Source organism: Cetorhinus maximus, chromosome 4 (genome assembly GCF_964194155.1).
Source record: "Cetorhinus maximus chromosome 4, sCetMax3.hap1.1, whole genome shotgun sequence".
NCBI classification, from domain to species: Eukaryota; Metazoa; Chordata; class Chondrichthyes; order Lamniformes; family Cetorhinidae; genus Cetorhinus; species Cetorhinus maximus.
In genome coordinates, this window is record NC_135882.1 from 1602922 (window position 1) to 1622706 (window position 19785).

Genomic DNA, 19785 nt, shown 5'->3' on the forward strand with positions numbered 1-19785 from the left:
AAAACGCACAGCAAGAGTACAAGCCTCTCAGTTGTCACAGAAATTCTCTCATTCAGGAATTGGTTTTTAATTTTTTTTTAAAGATTTAATAGTCTCATGAGAGCAAAATTTCAAATCAAATACTGAACAGTTTCACTGCAAGAGCTAGGACAGGGAAATAGGATCCTGCAAGGGCGAGTCAATGAGGAACACACAATTCTTAGGTTTGCTTTGTTTGGAATGCTTTGAATATACAATAAGGAAAGCCCTTGAATCCTTCACATATTCTCCTCAAACATGTGATGGATTCAGATCAAAAAACAAACAGAACTGCTAATTCCAGTCATTAACGCACCAGAGTTGAGTTACTTTGCAGTGTTAGAAAGGCAAAAAGCAACAAGAATGGAGCACTGAAAGGAACAGCAGGCACTTCCCGCACCAGCCCATACTTTTAATTTCTTCTGTTCTCCCAACTTTACCCCTTACCCTGCTCCGACAGTGCTGCACTCCCTCAGTACTGACCTCCAACAGTGCAGCGATCCCTTAGTACTGACCCTTCCACAGTGCAGCACTCCCTCAATACTGACCCTTCCATGGTGCAGCACTCCCTCAGTACTGACCCATCCATGGTGCAGCACTCCCTCAGTACTGGCCTCCAACAGTGCAGCACTCCCTCAGTACTTATCCTTCCACAGTGCAGCACTCCCTCAGCACTGACCTCCAACAGCGCAACAATCCCTCAGTACTGACCTTTCCACAGTGCAGCACTCCCTCAGTACTGATCCTTCCATGGTGCAGCACTTCCTCAGCACTGCCTCTCTGACAGTGCAGCACTCCCTCGACACTGACCCTCTGACAGTGCTGCACTCCCTCAGTACTGACCCTCTGACAGTGCGGCACTCCCTCAGCACTGCCTCCCTGACAGTGCAGCACTCCCTCGACACTGACCCTCCGACAGTGCAGCACTCCTTCAGTACTGATTCTCTAACAGTGCAGCACTCCCTCAGTACTGACCCACTAATGGTACAGCATTTCCTCAGTACTGACCCGCCGGCAGTGCAGCATTCCATCGGTATTGACCCTCTGACAGCACGGCTCTCTCTCTAACAGCACTGTAGGTGTTAGTACACCACATGGACTACAACGGTTCAAGAAGATGGCTCCCCACCACTTCTCCAGGGTTGGTAGGTTGAGCAACAAATGCTGACTTTACCAGTGATGCTCACATCCCAGAAACAAATTTTTAAAAATGCAACATTCCCCCAGCCATGTCCTGAAGTCCAGGCCTACATTCTGTGCTTAAGATGCAAATAGAAATAAAACAGACCAGATTCTACTGTAAGTCTTGACTGAGTGGTAGGACTCTGGCCTCTATGATAAGGTCATAGGTTACCTCCCCATTCCAAGACTTGAGCACTTGACACTTCTGTGTCATCGGAAATGCCATTTGTTGGATGAGATATTCAACTAAATCTACTCTATTTGAAGAAGAGCAAGGGAGTTCACACTGATGTCCATATTTATCCTTCAACCAATGTCACTAAAACAGATTATCTGATCATTATCACATTGCTGTTTGTGGGAGTTTGCTGTGTGTACATTGCTGCTGCATTTCCTACATTATAACAGTGCCTACACTTCAAATGTACTTCTTTGGCTCTAGAGGACTCTAGGGCATACTGGGGATATAAAAGGTGCTATATAATTGCAAATGTCTTTCTTTATCAGATGCGTTTGCATAGGGCTATAGCCAGGGCCAGGTTTCTGCTGAGTTATTATGGCTGCCCATAGCTGTTAATATTTCACTGTTACACATATTTTACTTTATGATTCTTATCTTTACTGTTCCTGGACTAAGATTTTACATTCAACTTTTTTATAGCCTGTCTTCAGTTACTTCCTACAATTCAAGATAGAAAAACATAGCCTTGGGGGCTGCCTGTTTTGCTTCAGTAGCAGCTATGGTGCTGGCACAGTACTACACAATTCACAGAGACTCCTGTGTATCAGCAAAGGCAGCCACAAGACGCTAGAAATGATAAATATCTGATGCACTCCTGCAGCAAAGTTTTGCAGCAATCAGGAGCTCCTCACCAAAGCCAGTTGTAAGATTTTTAATTGACTTTGTGTAGTGAGTAATGGAATGAACAGTGAGCTGAATTTATTTTCTAAAATTACCTGATTTTAAACCATTTCAGACTCGGGCTTAAGTAGTTGACTAATTTGGATCATTTATGATTCAGGTCAACCTGTCCTTTTTTTCAAAACTCTTCCAAATTCCACAATGTAATAGGGTAACATCTGGAAACAGTGAAAGAAGACAAAAAGGAATCGTATTTTTTAAATTTCTTCCTTTGACTCATCTGCAGTGACGTGAGTAGATCCTGTAATGGGGCGGAGAGCAAAACGCAGCCACAGGGTCTAGCTCTGGGAGTATCTTCACCACACAGACTGTCCAAGAAGGCAGCTGATCACCACCTTCTCAATCAATGCCAGCCTTGCCAATGATGCCCACATTCCAAGAATAAAATAAAAAAATCTTGTACTTCTTACTCACTGGTTTGTCTTATTGAATTGTGTGTGCCTATGGTTTGGCACAGGATGATCTTATTCATTGGTGCATAAATCCTTAATTAGAACACCAAAGACCCATTAGTATCAGCAACTTGCAATATCTGGGAATTAATAAAGCTCAGATTCAAGCATCCCACATGGCCTGCTATATATCTGGAGGCTCAGAAAGGCAAAATATTCGGATGCTCACATCCAAAGGCAATTAAATAACAATGAAATGTATTTCTAAGTAGTTAACTGCTTGTGCCCACTTTGACCATCGATGTGTCAAGAGACCCAGGTTCATTTAATAAAGTGGAAGTTGGTTGGGTAGTGGGGACTGGTTTGGTAGTGGGGACTGGTTTGGTAGGGGGAAGGGTTGGGTAGGGGGAAGGGTTAGGTAGTGGGGGGAAGGGTTGGGTAGTGGGGGAATGGTTGGTAGTTGGGACTGGTTTGGTAGGGGGAATGGTTGGGTGGTGGGGAATGGTTGGGTAGTGGGAGAATGGTTGGGTCATGGGGAATGGTTGGGATGGGGGAATAAGAACATTAGAGCATAAGAACTAGGAGCAGGAGTAGGCAATTCAGCCCCTCGAGCCTGCCCCGCCATTCAATACGATCATGGCTGATCTCATTTCGGCCTCAACTCCAATTTCCTGCCCTCTCCCCATAACCTTTCAACCTGTTACTAATTAAAAATCTGGAAATCTCCTCCTTAAATTTATTCAGCGCCCCGGCATCCACTGCACTCTGAGGTAGTGAATTCCACAGATTCACGACCCTTTGAGAAAAGTAATTCCTCCTCATCTCTGATTTAAATCTACCACCTCTTAGCCTAAAACTATGGCCTCTCGTTCTAGAATGCCCCAGAAGCGGAAACATCTGCTCCATGTCTACTTTGTCTATCCCCTTTAGCATCTTATATACCTCAATTAAATCTCCTCTCATCCTGCTAAACTCTAGCGAGTATAGGCCTAAACTGCTCAATCTCTCCTCATAAGACAAGCCCCGCATCTCTGGAATCAATCTAGTAAACCTCCTCTGAACCCCCTCCAATGCAACTACATCCTTCCTCAAGGGGACCAAAACTGTGCACAGTACTCCAGGTGCGGTCTCACCAATGCCTTGTACAGTTGCAACAACACTTGCCTATTTTTATACTCTATTCCTTTAGCAATAAATGCCAAAATTCCATTTGTCTTCCTTATTACCTACTGTACCTGCATACTAGCTTTCAGCGATTCATGCTCAAGGACACCCAGATCCCTCTGCACTGAAGCATTCTGAAGTTTCCATTTAAATAATAAGTTGCCTTTTTATTCTTCCGACCAAAATGGATAACTCATACTTATCCATGTTAAACTCCATCTGCCAAATTTTGGCCCACTCACCTAACCTGTCCATATCCATTTGTAAATTTCTTATTTCTTCATTACAACTTACTTTCCCACCTATTTTGGTGTCATCTGCAAATTTAGCTATAGTACCTTCTATCCCTGAATCCAGGTCATTAATATAGATTGTAAATAGTTGGGGCCCAAGGACCGAACCCTGTGGCACCCCACTAGTTACAGCTTGCCATCCAGAAAAAGACCCACTTATCCCGACTCTCTGCTTTCTGTTGGTTAGCTAATCCTCTATCCAAGCTAATATATTACCCCTAACTCCGTGTGATCTTATCTTGTATATTAATCTTTTGTGTGGCACCTTATCAAAGGCCTTCCTGAGGTCCAGATATACTACATCTACAGGATCCCCATTATCCACTACCCATGGTTGGGTAGTGGGGAACGGTTGGGTAGGGGGAATGGCTGGGTAGTGGGGAATGGTTTGTTAGTCGCCTATAATTTAAAAACAATTCAGTGGGAAAAGCAGTTTGTGTAATGACACATTAGATACACCGCTGCTGAAACAGAGCTTCCCCAAGGATTATGTTTCACCCACCACGTCACTCATGGTTCATGTGAATGATGGAAAGCGTTGTCGATATGGCAGTTAGCTGGATGGATTGTGAATTTGTGGTGCTCTGTACTAAATCCATTCAAACATTTTGTTTTTTCACAACTAACTAATGCAATGTTTTGTCCAAGGCCTTTCAGAAAGCCTTGATAAGTGGAGCTTATCATACAGAGCTGATTTCTTTTGTTTATTTCTAGCAGAACCAGGAAGGAATGCTGCTTAACAGTTGCACATCTATACAAACACCCCATAGATTACAAAAGGGCACGTCAATATTTTTCCAAGTTGTAAATGTGCTTGTTAAAACAATGTCTACTCCTAACAATGTTGTATTGCAAAGGAAGTAGGAGATATCAGGATCATAAGCCTATAGGAGTGGAGGGAGGGGTGGAGTGTTGTACCATCCTGTTTTGATCTTTGTCAATGAAGGTCTTGGAGTTTGAAGGAGAATCCTTCTGCTCTGGGTATTTTTATATAATTTCTAACTGATAGATTTTTAAGTGGATTCTTACCAATTACTTTAACAAAAAGGTCACATTAGAACGGTGAGATTGAAGAGGTTGTGCCATTGACAAGTGATTCTCTTCCGAGGGTGGTAAGCAGCTCCAGCAATCCAGTTTTGGTGTCAGTGCGGAAACCCTCAGCAATTTCACAAATGTATAATGCACACCACCAAACTTCTCATTTCCACCATGACTCTTTCTCATGTCTTTATCCTGAATTATTCAGTTTTGTGCTTTAAAAGAATTTCACTTACATTTCTGGAGCTCTCTTTTTTGACGTAGCTGGCTTTTGTTTGCTGAGTGCAAAACTGCTGCCACTGATTCTTGAGGGTGAGGTACTCTAACTAGATCCACTTTCATACCACAGAAAAAATAATTGGCTTTAAGCAACTTTTAAATAGAAAGCATTCTTCCAGCCTCTCTTTCAGTCAGACCTTTGCTTGGCCACACTGGAGTAACATTTTGAAAGTCACTCACCTGTCAATACAGGCACAGGTTACTACAAACTAGGCAGCACTCCTAGTCTCTGCTGGTTTTTGATCTCAATTGCAGCTGTGGTAGGCCCTAGTGCTCTTAAAAGAAAGAACTCACATTTATATAGTGCCTTTTACAACCTCAGGACATCCCAAAGCTCTAATGAAGCAGTTTGAAGTATAGTCATTGTGATGATGTAGGAGATGCAGCAGCCAATTGAGTTGGGAGCTGGTGAAAAAAAATACTGCCAGAGTTCTGCTTCCTGATGCTAACCCGTGACTCCTGTTGGTAGGAGCATGCTTGTTGATGTCTGGGTTATCCCAGCTGTTATAGTTTGTGTAAATCAGTTTGGCGATTTTGGATATTTAGGCCACAATCTGCCCATCAATGTTCCTATTGATTTACACATCCATCTTGCAATCCTGATCGAGGGTTTATCCGTCATTCAGGCATCAGCACTAAGAACTGGCCTTTCCAAACCTTCAGACCCGAAAGGCTCAAACAAACAAGGAGTAAGAAATATAAAGAACTTGCATTTCTATAGCACCTCTAATGACCTTGGGATGCTCTAAAGTGCTTTACAGCCACTTGAAGTGCTTTTCTGAAGTGTTATAATGTAGGAAACGTGGCAACCAATTTGCACACAGCAAGATCCCACAAGCAGCAATGAAATAAGTGACCAGATAATCTGTTTTAGAAGTTTATTAGAAGATGAATATTGGCCAGGATATGTAGTGAACTAAAGAAGTTGTTCCAGAAAGTGATTAATTGGTCGAGGCAACAGGTAAAGCCTGAATCAGGGAAATGGAGCATCAGGAAGGGGTTATTGGTCTGCTGAAGGATGTTGAAATGTGATGGGAAAAGGCTGGGAAGGTGGAGAAATGATAGAAGGGTTTATTGACAAGAGAAAACAGTTTAAATATAAATCTTAGAAGGATGGGGAGCCAGTGAACGATTCCTGAAAACGAGGTGGGCGATGGACAAGGTATGAGTTAAGGAGAAGAGATGGGAGGTGGCTAGCAAGGAGGGCATTGGAGGGTGTCTGGAGATGACAATGGTGTGTTTCAGACAACATATGGGTTGGAGTTGGGGCAGAGCAGGCTTGTAGGGGTTGAAAGCAAGTGACCTTCACGATGGACAGGATGTAGGGATGGACGCTCAGGATCAAGTATTATACCAAGATCATGACTGATTATTATGATAGTTAGCATTCTTTAATCTTTATCCAGCAAGATATCCAGCTAAGATTTTTCCCTGTTGCTATATGCAATTTTGACTTAAAATATATCTATCTATCATAAATACATCTATAGGTGGGCTATTGCTAATTACATGCCAACTAAAAGGTGAAATATTAAACGAAGGTTGAATCCTCAAACTATCTGCTATTCAATACCTGACCTAGTTCTGTACGAGGCAGGCAGTTAACAGCTGAAGTTTAGATCCTTGGCGTTATTCTTCATGAGGCAAAGCAAAGTAACTGCTTCGGCAGATGTTTTGTGGCCACATTTCTTCAAAATACAGGCTGTGCAAAAATACTTAATATGTAACAGCCTGTAGGAATGTGAAGCTTGGGACAGGGCGTAAACACCGTGGCCTTCCCTCCGCAGCCCACTGTCACTAACCCAGAATGTGCCCAGAATCCAGCAGCTCATTTTCCTTGCTGTACTCAGCAGCATTCAGAAAGCCTTTATTAAGATTATTTTGTTGGGGTTCAGTGGTACAGTGTGTTGTGACAGCTGGGCGCACAATGTAAAAAGACTCTATTGGGAGCTTTCTCCGTGTGTTTGAAGAACGTTTGCGACCAGTACTTATATGTTGGGTCTCTCATGGTGCAGCTCACACTATGTTCAGGATGTTCTCAGTAAATCTATATGACATGCTCACGTATGCTTCAGAGATTCGGGTAACCAGGCACGTGAAAGTACTGGAGAAGTACCACCAGCAGTGACAAGAAAGGTGGTTCAATAGCTCTGTCCTTTCCCAAGTCAACATGCCCAGCACTGAGGCACTAATCACTCAAAACCAACACCGCTGGACAGGATGTATGGTTCTTATGCCTGAAACCAGATTCCCAAAGGAACTGCTGTACTTGGAACTCGGTTGCAGGAGACTTTCAGGAGAACACCAGATAAAAGCAAAATACTGCGGATGCTGGAAATCTGAAACAAAAACAAAAAATGCTGGAAAAACTCAGCGGGTCTGACAGCATCTGTGGAGAGAAAGACAGAGTTAACGTTTCGAGTCCGTATGACTCTTCTTCAGAACTAAAGAGAAGTAAAAATGTGGTGAAATAAACACTGTTTAAGGGGGGATGGGACAGGTGAAGCTGGATAGGAGGCCAGTGGATAGGAGGCAAAGGAGAGATGGCAAAAGGTCGAAGGGGTGTTGATGGTGGTGATACTGGCTAAAGGAGGTGCTAATGGTGACATTAAGTGTAGAAAACAGGGTGAGCAAGTGACAGATGGCCCTAGTGGGGCTGGGGTGGGGGGAGGGGATGGTGTGGGAGAAAAGAGTCTAAAAGGTGGGGATAAAGCAATGAATGGAAATAAATTTTTAAAATAATAATAATAGAAATAGGTGGGAATAATATATATATAAAAATTTTAAAATAAATATTTGAAAAAAGGGGATCAAAAAGGGTTGAGGATGGAGGAGAGAGTTCATGATCTGAAGTTGTTGAACTCAATATTCAGTCCAGAATGCTGTAAAGTGCCTAGTCGGAAAATGAGGTGCTGTTCCTGCAATACACCAGAAATGCTTTAGGGACATCCTCAAAACATCTCTGAAGAGGTCAAACATCCCCACTGACTCCTGGGACTCCCTGGCTTGTGACCGACCAATCACTGAACACATCAAGAGACCTCATCAAGCACACAAAGAGGTGATGTCGAGGCACCAGAGGGAGCGCACAAACTCCAAACAACTCTATCTACTCAATACTTCAAGCACCACCTACCCCACATGTGGCAGAGTCTGCAGATCATACATTGGACTTATCAGCCATCTCCGAAATTGTCAAACTGCAGTGGAAGCAAGTCACCGTCAATCCTGAGGGACAGCCTAAGAAGGAGATGAGACCCAGCATATTATTGTATTGCTAAAGTTTTCCTGTGTCTAAGGTAGCATGACCCTTTAAGGCCCACAGGATGCTTAAGGGCAATGAATGTTTTTAGACATTGAAATTTGTACTTCAGATATTACACATCAAATATCACAAAAGTGCAAATCAAAGCCTGAAATGAATAAGCATTTTACAATGAAATTCTGATCGCCTCTCCCTGCATTCAATTAACAACAATCAGACTTTGTGACTTTAAAAGAGACCCAGACTGATATCTTGTGTAATACACTGTGTACCACTCAGGGCAGGATTTTCCCCTCGTCGGGTGGGCCTGGGAACGGCTGCAAAACTGACCCCCGCCTGCGACCGAGCCCCAACATCGATTTCACGCTGGCCAATTAATGGCCAGTCAGCGTGAAAGAGGCGCTGCAGCGCTCAGTACTGCCGGGGTGGGGGCGGGAGCAGGGCGAGTGTGGAAATTCGCCAATGCGCGCAATGAAAGCTCCCTGAGGCACAGAGCTGCCTGAGGAGCTGAAGATTCTAAAAATCAGAAATGAAAAACTTAGCAATGTTAAAAACATCTTCCCCACTCATGTGACTTTGACTCCGTCACATCAGTAGGAACATGTTATAAATGAAGTTTAAAAATCTTTATTTAAATTTTAATTGCTGTTGGAAACCTCATCCCGCCCGTGGGCAGCGAAAAATTTAATTAAATTATAACTTTAATTGCCTTAACAGGCCAGTTAATTGTCGGCAGGCGCGTTGCCCAAAATATCGCGCGAGTGCACGTTAACGTCGGGAGGGTTGCTCGATGTCATCGCGCGTCATTTTACACTCAAGCGGGTCGGGTGCGCGCCTACCTGCTCAGCACAAATTCCTGCCTTCAGTCTGTCATCCCACTTAACCTGAACAGTGATACAGGAAATCAGCTACAAACATTAGAAATGTTTGCCTCCGAAGATATTGTGCCTGCAATTAACTGCACCATGGGGACATAAGATCATCTTTGCCATAGACAATTTGAAAAGAAGTTAAACTCCTAATCCAGGGATATCAGGAGCAATGTTCTCTCTGTTTTTGAATGCATAGTTGATCTATTTAAATGCGGTCTTGTACACTCAGTAATTTAAAAGGGCTGTCTTGATGATGGCCTGCTTGGGAATTTCCCGGTTGTTGCATGGCCACACTGCTCAGAGGGAACATTGATCAGGCGTAGTCTCCCTCAGAATAAATTGTCAATTCATACCAAAGAGCACAGCAAGAGAGGTTTTTCTTTGGGAGGAACCGTGATCCTGGATCTTTGATCGTGCACTGTCACTGCATTGCTGATCAAAATGGTGTTGTCAATGCCAAATCTACCAACCTTTGGTGTGCGCTCAGAGTCACTATCTGTATTCCCATGTTGACAAAAGTGACTGTGACGTTTCAAAGGTGTGACTGCAGATTTGCAGCTACAGATGACAAAAGAAAAAAGGCCTTACTTCTCCATTATGGAGGTGAAGAATTGGAAGATACTTTCAAGACACTTACTCCTGAGCAAGTGATCACGACTGAGCCAAAAGTGCACTAACAACCTATTTCACACCCAAAAAAAATACAATATACAAAGCGATTGCCTTCCAACGCACTAAGCAAGAAACAAATGAGACAATTGGCCAATATTGCAGGCATTTGAGGCAACAAGCAACCAAGTGTGCCTTTGTTGAACATGTCAAATAGGAAAGCAAAACACAGATAATCGAAGGTTGTCTCTGTAGTCAACCATGCTGAAAAGCACTCAAGAAAGACAAAAAGCTGTTAGAGCTGCTGGAGTTAGCAACATCACTATCGCTTTCAGAATCCAGAGCCACTGAAGTTGAGGCTGCCAACAGTAACTATCACAGCTCCTGTGAACACTGTTCATCCCTCAAGTGACTGGAAACCACCTACAAGCAACTTGTCCAAAAAATGTTTCCACTGTGGCAGTGCTTACCCACACCAGAGTCCTGCTACAGGTGAACAATGTACAGCTTGTAGAAAACTCAACCACTTTGCTCATGTTTGTCGCTCATCAATAAAATCAACTAATAAGACCAATACCACCAGAAGAGTGCCACGTGCACATAGCACAGCAAATGAGCCACAGAGTGTAGCCATTGTAGAAGCAGTTGACCCTGAATACACTTCTGTGCTCTCTTTCGGCACAGTGACCAGCCATGTGTGACAGTGACCATTGGCTGCGCAGACATAAATGCTCTCCTAGATACATGGAGCACCTGTCAATATCATGGGAGCAAAACATTCAACAAACTTCAGGACTGCGCCATTCTCTGCAAACCAGGGAATAGAAAAATTTTCCCTTACAACAGTGGCAAACCACTGTAAATTCTCAGGACTTTTGAAACACCAGTCTCATTCAAAGCCAAAAGAACAAATGCTATATTCTGTGTCATACCTGGAGAATGTGACACACTTATCACACAACAACAGATCTGCAAATGATTGCACTCATATACACAGCTTCTACGCATACCACTAACAACCTTGGATTGTATGCTGACCATTTCACTGGTATCGACAAACTGAAAGGCATTACATGCAAGCTGCATATAGTCTCGAATGTGCCCCCAGTGGTGCATCAACAGTGACAAATACTGCTTCATGTCAGAAGGCAGACGGGGAAGGAATTTCAACGTGTACTTGACCTTGACATTATTGAGAAAGTTGAAGTTGAGCCTATCCCTTGGGTCTCATCTATACTAGTCATCAAGAAACCCAAGAAGAAGAACCAGATTAGAATCTGTGTTGATATGCGGTTACCAAACGAAGCCAGAGAAACACGCTTGACACTGACAATCAATTATATCATAGAGGAAGTAAATGGTGTTAAACACTTTGCTAAACTTAACCTCGAGGCAGGACACCATCATATCGAGCTTACAAAACCAGGAGATAGAACGCTGGTGAAACGTAATGGTCATGGTGGAAAGCAAACAATCTCTTATGACATCCAACCATTTGTTGTGACCAGTGCAAAAAGATCAATAACCATTCATTGTGGTTTGCAAATCACCACACGAAACAGGTCATTCTTCAAAGCACTGAAAACCCCATTAAGTCCAATTTTGGCATTAACATCTCAGATGAAGGACATGAGTTAAATGAGACCACTCCTGATGTCAGCCGATATCCTACTCGAGAGAAAACGTCCATCATACTTAAGTGATTATGTTACAAAGTGAACTATTTCCAGTTGGTGAACAAATCTATCATCTCATTGTATTTGACTGAATGCACTGTTAAATTAACATAACATTTGCATATGTAATACTGTTACTGGTGAAGTTCACTGTTCAAGTTATGCTTAAGTTTATCGTTTACAGTTTTGGAAACGAACTATTGAAACATGCTAAGCCTCTTACTTACTGATAAGGGGAGAAATGTAGTGCATTCTGTCCATAAGCCTACTGTACACCTATACCAGCAGAGGGAGTCTAGAGAGAGAATAAAGGAACCTGTGGGCAGAATTTTATGTCCCGCTGGTGGACGTACGCCCGACCCGATTGGGCGTAAAATCACGTGAGATGACATCACGCCCGCTGACAATTAAGAAAGCAATTAAGCCCATTAACGGCGCAATTGTCTCCGATTTTTCGTGGCCCGTCCAACCTTACAGTTACCAGACAGGTAAATCAGCCAGACAGCCTTTACATTTTTCATCAAACCTCACCCAAGGGCAGGTTGAAAACTCCTTTATGAAATAAAATAAACATAAATATCTGTGGACAGCATTTTTGTGAGGTATATTTTCAGGTACTTGATTGTGACGCATGGACATTTTTTTGCAGCTTTTTTGTCTAATCAGTTGAAGGTCTGCAGATCCCTGAGGCAGCTGTCTGCCTTCAGGGAGCTCTCTCGCAATACCCACCCGTGCCCGTGGTAATGTCATCGCCCACCCTCTTCCCAGCCCCACCCTGGCAGTGCTGAGGCTTTCAGTGCGCAAAATTACAGTCAGCGGTCCGTTTCCCAGCCACTCACGGGCCTGCCGATTGCACGCGCCCACCAACAGTAAAATTCAGGCCTATGTTTTAAAAGCACGCACAGTTCTGATTCTGCATCTTGCTGAATCTTACTGTTTCTTCACATGTAGCAATTCCCTGAAACATACACTAGACTCGCATTGACAATCTGTGTTCTGAAGAAGAGTCACACGGACTCAAAACGTTAACTCTGTCTTCTTCTCTACAGATGCTGTCGGACCTGCTGAGTTTTTCCAGCAATTTTTGTTTTTGCCCCTGATGCACACACTGGACTCGCACTGGCAGTGTGTACCAATCCCAGTGATGCACACACTGGACTCGCACTGGCAGTGTGTACCAATCCCAGTTATGCACACACTGGACTCGCACTGGCAGTGTGTACCAATCCCAGTTATGCACACACTGGACTCGCACTGGCAGTGTGTACCAATCCCAGTGATGCACACACTGGACTCGCACTGGCAGTGTGTACCAATCCCAGTGATGCACACACTGGACTCACACTGACGGTGTGTACCAATCCCAGTGATGCACACACTGGACTCACACTGGCAGTGTGTACCAATCCCCCCGATGCACACACTGGACTCGCACTGACAATGTGCACCAATCCTCGTGATGCACATACTGGACTCACATTTACCGTGTGTACCAATCCCAGTGATGCACACATTGGACTCGCACTGACAGTGTGTACTAATACCAGTGATGCACACACTGGACTCACACTGACAGTGTGTACCAGTCCCAGTGATGCACACACTGGACTGACACTGACAGTGTGTACCAATCCCCCTAATGCACACACTGGACTCACACTGACAGTGTGTACCAATCCCAGTGATGCACACACTGGACTCACACTGACAGTGTGTACCAATCCCCCTAATGCACACACTGGACTCACACTGACAGTGTGTACCAATCCTAGTGATGCACACACTGGACTCACACTGACAGTGTGTACCAATCCCCCTAATGCACACACTGGACTCACACTGACAGTGTGTACCAATCCTAGTGATGCACACACTGAACTCACACTGACAGTGTGTACCAATCTGTTGGAACTCCTAACCCATTCAGCATTTTGCTGTAAGTACTGCTTCATACTTTTTTGCTTTTTTCTCCTCCTTCTGTATTGATGTTACATTTGTGCACATTTGCTGTGGGCAGTTTTAGGTCTTCACTGGCCAAACCTCAAAGCCACTCACTAATTCAGTGTGTTTGATCTTTCACAAATAACTGGGGTTACACAGATGGAGCAACACCCTAACATTACATCACACAGTTATTTCCATCAACATCTAGTGATCCTCTTGCCAGAATCACAACTTTTCATTCTCATGAGGCAGTATGAATATTCCAAAGCAAATACTGCTTTCTTACATGACATATTATGTGTCAAATATAATACATATATCACTCATAAATTTGCTTTGATCCATTCAGATTTCCATTTCTCTACTAGGTAAAGCATCTTTCCAGGTAAGAATTCTTTCTTTGCAGAAGACTTAATAGGTTTGTTCATGGAACAACCAAAATCCACAGGGATGGTATTAAAGGTCAGCAGTTTTATGCACAAAATAAACCAGAGAGTGATGTCAGATTACTTAAATTGCAAGCCGGAAGGCTAAATTTAAACCTGAATTTGCAATGACTACCTTGCCCAAGCCTGTCTGGCTGATGCTTTAAGTGGTGACATACATTTCTAGGTACAAATGAGGCAGTGAACAGTTCCTTCATAGAGTAAATAGACCACGAGTTGAAGTGTTTAATCTGCCTCTGTGCTTTGCTAATCACCAGAGGCATCAATGTCAAACAGGGGTTTTTCCTCGGTTGTTGGTGTAGGCCAATCACGATTGCTGTTCTGGAGCAGTAACCTGTTCACTGTGATAAGTATTGTATCGGGCTCCGGCAGTTCTTATTAAAGTAATGGCACTCTGCAGCATGAGGTGGAGAACTTTCACATCATTACCAAGGAACAGGAGGAGGCCATTCACCCTCCAGAGAAAATAGTTTCTCTCTGTTTACCCTATTGAATCGCATTATAATTTTAAACACATTGATTTGATCACTGCTCAAACTCCTAAACACCAGCTTAAACAAGGAAATATAAGCCAACTATATGCAAATATAGTGTTTCAAACAAACCCCGAAAACTAGGACATATCCATCGAGCAACAGATTTATGTAATGGCTCCAACAAGCAGATAATAAAAGGAAGTAGACACCAGTGGTAGTGTGTGATTGGCTTCAATTCACAACGTGTTCAAAGGTGACCAGTCTCACTAGTACCTTCTTGAATTATATCTTTTCCACACTCATAGTTAAAAGTGATAACACAGAATTTTTCTATATATATATATATAAATACACAATATATATATGTACATATTATATATATAGGAAGTTAATAATTTAACTTATTAAACTTGAAGTCAGTTTCTAGCGATTGATGTTCTGTGGAGATGGTAGTTGTGGTGGTGATAATTAAAGAAATCCTCCAATCTGCGCTTTCAGATTGAAATGGACCAGAGCCTCCTGTTACCCCGAGAATCCACCAATCCCCCTCATCACAAGGAATGATCATAAGGTAACTTTAGATCACAACGGCTGGAAAGGAAAGAATTGAAGGCTATAAGGATAAAGACAGGCTAATATGATGAAGCAGTGTGGAATTCTGTGGTAGCTTGTCAGCTTCATTCAGTAAATGAACCTCAGATGTGACCCCTAACATAGCAGTAGTTTATGCAGTAGTATATTATGGGTAGATAGTGGTGTAGTGGTAATGTCACTGAGCTAGTAATAGCGATGCACTTGAGACATGAAGAACAACTGGTGGGTGGAGAAGGCACATGAAATTCAGGCCCACGCTGACCGGCACGACATGCACAACATCTTCCAGGCCACCAAGACCATCTATGGACCTCACTTGACCGGACAAAACCCTCTCTGATCACAGGACAGCTCTTGGTTCCTCAAGGACAAAAACGCCATCCGTCAGCGTTGGAAGGAGCATTTGGAACTGCCCTTCAATCGGAACTCCACCATATCGGAGGAGGCCCTCCAAGCCATCCCATGGCACCCTGTGGAGGATTCTTTCAATGATCCACCAACCACTGATGAGCTTAAGCAGACCATCCAACAGGTGAAAACCAACAAAGCTTGTGGGCCAGATGGTATACCTGCAGAGGCCTACCAAGCTGGCAGCTATCAGCTCATATCACCACTCCACCAGTTCACTCTCTGCCTCTGGGATGAAGAGGACATCCCCCCGGATCTCAAGAACGCAACCATCATTATTATCCACAAGAAGAGGGACAAATTGGATTGTGAAAATGATAGGGGGATTTCCCTCCTGTCCATCGCAGGTAAGATCCTGGCCCGCAACCTCCTGAACCACCTTCGTCCGGTCGCTGAGGAGATCCTTCCGGAATCCCAGTGTGGCTTCCGACCATCCCGGGGTTCTGTGGACACAGTCTTTGTGCCTAGGACCCAGGAAAAATGTCGGGAGCAAAATCAAGAATTGTTCCTCCCCTTCATTGACCTGACCAAGGCATTTGATTTTTTAAATCGTTAAGCTTTATGGATCGTCCTCCAGCACTTTGGTTGGCATTAAAGTTTGTCACCATCCTGAGACTCCTGCAGGACAACATGGCCACCACCGACCTGAGGATGAGCGGAGGGTCTGAAACTGACACCTTTCACATCCAGACTGGGATCCAGACCTCTGATCGCCCCCACCTTGTTCACCATTTTCCTGACCGTCATAGTCCACCTCATCCGGAATGACCTACCACCTGGTGTCAGCATTTAGTATCGTCTGGACGGGAAACTCTTCAACCTTGGTCACTTCCAGGCAAAAGCAAAACTCACCACCATGGACATCCACAACCTTCAGTTTGCGGGTGAGTGCTGCGTGATGGCTCACTCTGTACAGGACATGCAAAGGATGCTTTACCTCTTCAACACCTCGTATAAGAGGCTTGGCCTGTCCTTAAACATCGCCAAGATGAAGGTCCTGCACCAGCCTTCCCCGAGCAGGTGAGCATCTCCTGCACCATCCACGTAGATGGGGTGGCTCTGGAGTATGTGCAGCACTTCCCTTACCTCAGCAGCCACCTCTGCCAAGGGACTACCATCGCTGAGGAAGCCCAACACCGAGTCAACCATACCAGCGCTGCCTTCTTCAAGCTGCGCCAATGTGTCTTTGACAACAGGGAACTTTGCAAGTCAACAAAGGTTCTGGTTTATAAGGCCGTTGTGTTGACCACCCTCCTTTGCTGCAGTGAAACATGGACTGTCCACCGACACCACATTGAGATCCTTGAGAGCTTCCATCAGTGGTGCTTGTGTCGAATCCTGGGGATCCAATGGCAGGACTGCTGGACTAACGCAAGCGCCCTCCATGAGGCTGCGTCTACCAGCATTGAAGCTCTGCTCCTGTGGAACCAACTCCGATGGACAGGACATTGCATCCAGATGCCTGAAAACCGCCTCCCTCAGCAGATCCCCTTCTCACAGCTCTCTGTGGGCCAACACTCAAGGAGCGGCCAAAGGAAAAGGTATAAGGATAAGCTCAAGGTCGCCCTAAAGCACGGAGACATTAACACCGCTGACTGGGAGGAGAATGCTGCCGATCGCTCGGCATGGCACCACCTGGTCCATCAAGACACAAGCCACGTTGAGGCTCAGCGGCTCGACAGTGAGGTGGAGCAGCAGCAGCAGAGGAAGGAGAAGGAAACCAACCCAGGGTAGCGAGTTCCACTCCCCTGCGCAACAACATGCCCCCACTGCAGAAGAACACGTGGATCCAGAATTGGGCTCCTCAGTCATGTGAAGCCTCACCAAGCCTGACGGACGTCATCCTCAATACCGAGGGACCATCGACAACAAATCCAGAGGCCCAGGCTAATGCTTTGGAGACATGGGTTCAAATCCCACTATGACAGCTGGTGGAATTTCAATTTAATTAATAAACCTGGAATATAAAGCTTCTCTAAGTAATGGTAACCATGGAACTGCCATCAATTGTCATAAAAACCCATCTGGTTCACTAATGTTCTTTATGGAAGGAAATCTGCCGTCCTTACCTGATCTGACCTACGTGTGACTCCAGACCCACGGCAATGTGGTTTAGTCTTAACTGCCCTCAGAAATGGCCTAGCAAGCCACTCAGTGCAAGGGCAATTAGGGATGGGAAACAAATGCTGGCCTTGCCAACAATGCCCACATCCCATGAAAGAATAATTTTTTAAAAAGTAGGATAGGTTAGAGAGTCAGCTGGGGAGAGAGAAAAAAACAAAAAACTACTGCGGATGCTGGAAATCCAAAACAAAAACAAAATTACCTGGAAAAACTCAGCAGGTCTGGCAGCATCGGCGGAGAAGAAAAGAGTTGACGTTTCGAGTCCTCACGACCCTTCAACAGAACTTAGCTGGGGAGAGAGGATCAATAGGCGGTAGAGGAGCTGCATGGCATTCAATTCATATTAAAGCTGCCTGTATCTTTTATATGCGGAACCCATGAGAATGGTTTATTGAAGGTGTAGTGTTGATAAAGATATACTGCACCTAGTGAAGTGTGTAGCGTATGATCATCAATTTGAAAGCTCTGACAGTCAATTCAAACAGAGTAGCCCCACACATACTCAAAGAAAAATGCGTTTGAACTCTTCAAAGGAAACCAGGAAATTGAATGTGAACAGGTGAAAAGTGTTCCAGAAAGCAGCTTTGCTGCAGAATATTAATACTATTTAATCAGGGGAAAGTAAAGCAGCAACATGTAATAGCAGAGCAGGAAATATGAAAGCCTAAATTTACAGAGCTGAAATGAATTTGAATAAACAATGAATAGAAATCTCTGGTGCAGTTGCATTTACAGCTTTCATCTAAGTAAATGTGATGAATTGAGTTTTACATCATGGTGAAAGCTAACCAGCTCTCAGTTGGATGCCCCACAAAAGCTTCATATTTAGACCGAAGAGTAATACCTGTGAGAGTGTGAATGTAAGAAGAGAGATATTACATCTTATTCTTAGCTGATTTGATTTGGCAGCACATTTTAGCATGGTTTAAAAAAAATCGGAAGAATATGACTCCCCTGACATCCTAATGAACTCATCAGTGAGCAGTGGAGCCATTCAACTATGGCAACTTGCATTTATTTAGCACCTTTAGCAGAGCAAAACATCCAAGAAGCTTCAGCAGTGAGTAATAGGGCAACATTTAACACTAATTCATGTAAGGAGATATTAGGGCATGTGATCAGAAGTTTGGTAAAAGAGGTAGGCTTTAAGGTGCATCATATGCAGGGAGAGAGTTTTAGGGAGCTTGGGGCCAAGGCAGTGAAAGCACAATCGCCGTGCTGGGATAATTAAAATCTGCGTTCTCAAGAGCCGAGAATTAGTAGAGCTTTTAAGCAAGATGGACTAAGAAGGACCCAGGACTAACCCCTGATCCATGTTGTGTTTGCTGATTTTGGCTGGGGCAGTAGTACGGGCCCTGTATGTGCTCACAGTGCCCCTGGGTATGAAAGTATTGGCAGGGGAGGGAGGGTAGAAACCAACATTCAGTAACCCTGCTAGAAGCACAACTTTGAATGAGGGGGTCAGGTGAAGACAGAATCTGGTTGTGATTCCTCTCCACAGTGCCTTGGAACCAGACTTAGAAAATGATCACTTGCAAGACCAACTATTCCCAGGCATGGAGAGGAGACAAGAATACAACCAGGGGGATAACTTTGTAAGCTCCATTCAGCACCCAAGTTATAGGCAATATGTTTTCATATGAAATTTTTCACAATGTAATTATGGTAAATTTGAAGTTTGTGTTGGTGACTTTCTGAAAAGGGTTTCTATTTGGGGAGGGAACAGCAAAGATTCTGGTGGCATCCTTCCATCTCATAAGACAATGGTTGTGCCATGGTAGTCACTGTGTGGCAGAGCAGTCTCTGCTGTATTTGCTGCAGAAGAAGACAGTGGGCTCAGAAGATGCACAATTCGCTGGCCTCTGTTTTCTCTGGACCCTCTTCTCAGCCAGCTGAGCTTTTCATTTCTGTTCACCTTTTCCAATGCCCTTCCAAACAGTCAGCCTCCAGAGGTCATGACCATCAGCGACTCTCTCTCAGTTGTCGTGTCAATGTATGCCATTTTCATATCTCAAAAGAACAAATATATAATCTTGTCTGAAGTCACCGCGTGGTAAATTGTTCCTGAATGTTTGGGTGCCTC

The 19785-nt window shown here is 44.1% G+C and overlaps 1 protein-coding gene across 6 annotated transcripts in view; it reads left to right on the forward strand.

The window, feature by feature from the left end:
* bbs9 (Bardet-Biedl syndrome 9) overlaps window positions 1–19785 on the forward strand; it is a 453250-nt gene that overhangs the window by 366772 nt on the left and 66693 nt on the right. The window contains exon 23 of one of the 6 annotated variants that reach the window (XM_078539789.1): window positions 2349–2531. The exons of the other annotated variants lie outside the window; for them this stretch is intronic. Coding sequence (XP_078395915.1) covers window positions 2349–2356 — 8 coding nt within the window. The 3' untranslated portion in view covers window positions 2357–2531. Of the gene's footprint in view, window positions 1–2348; window positions 2532–19785 lie in introns of those variants that run through there. 6 annotated transcript variants of the gene reach the window in all.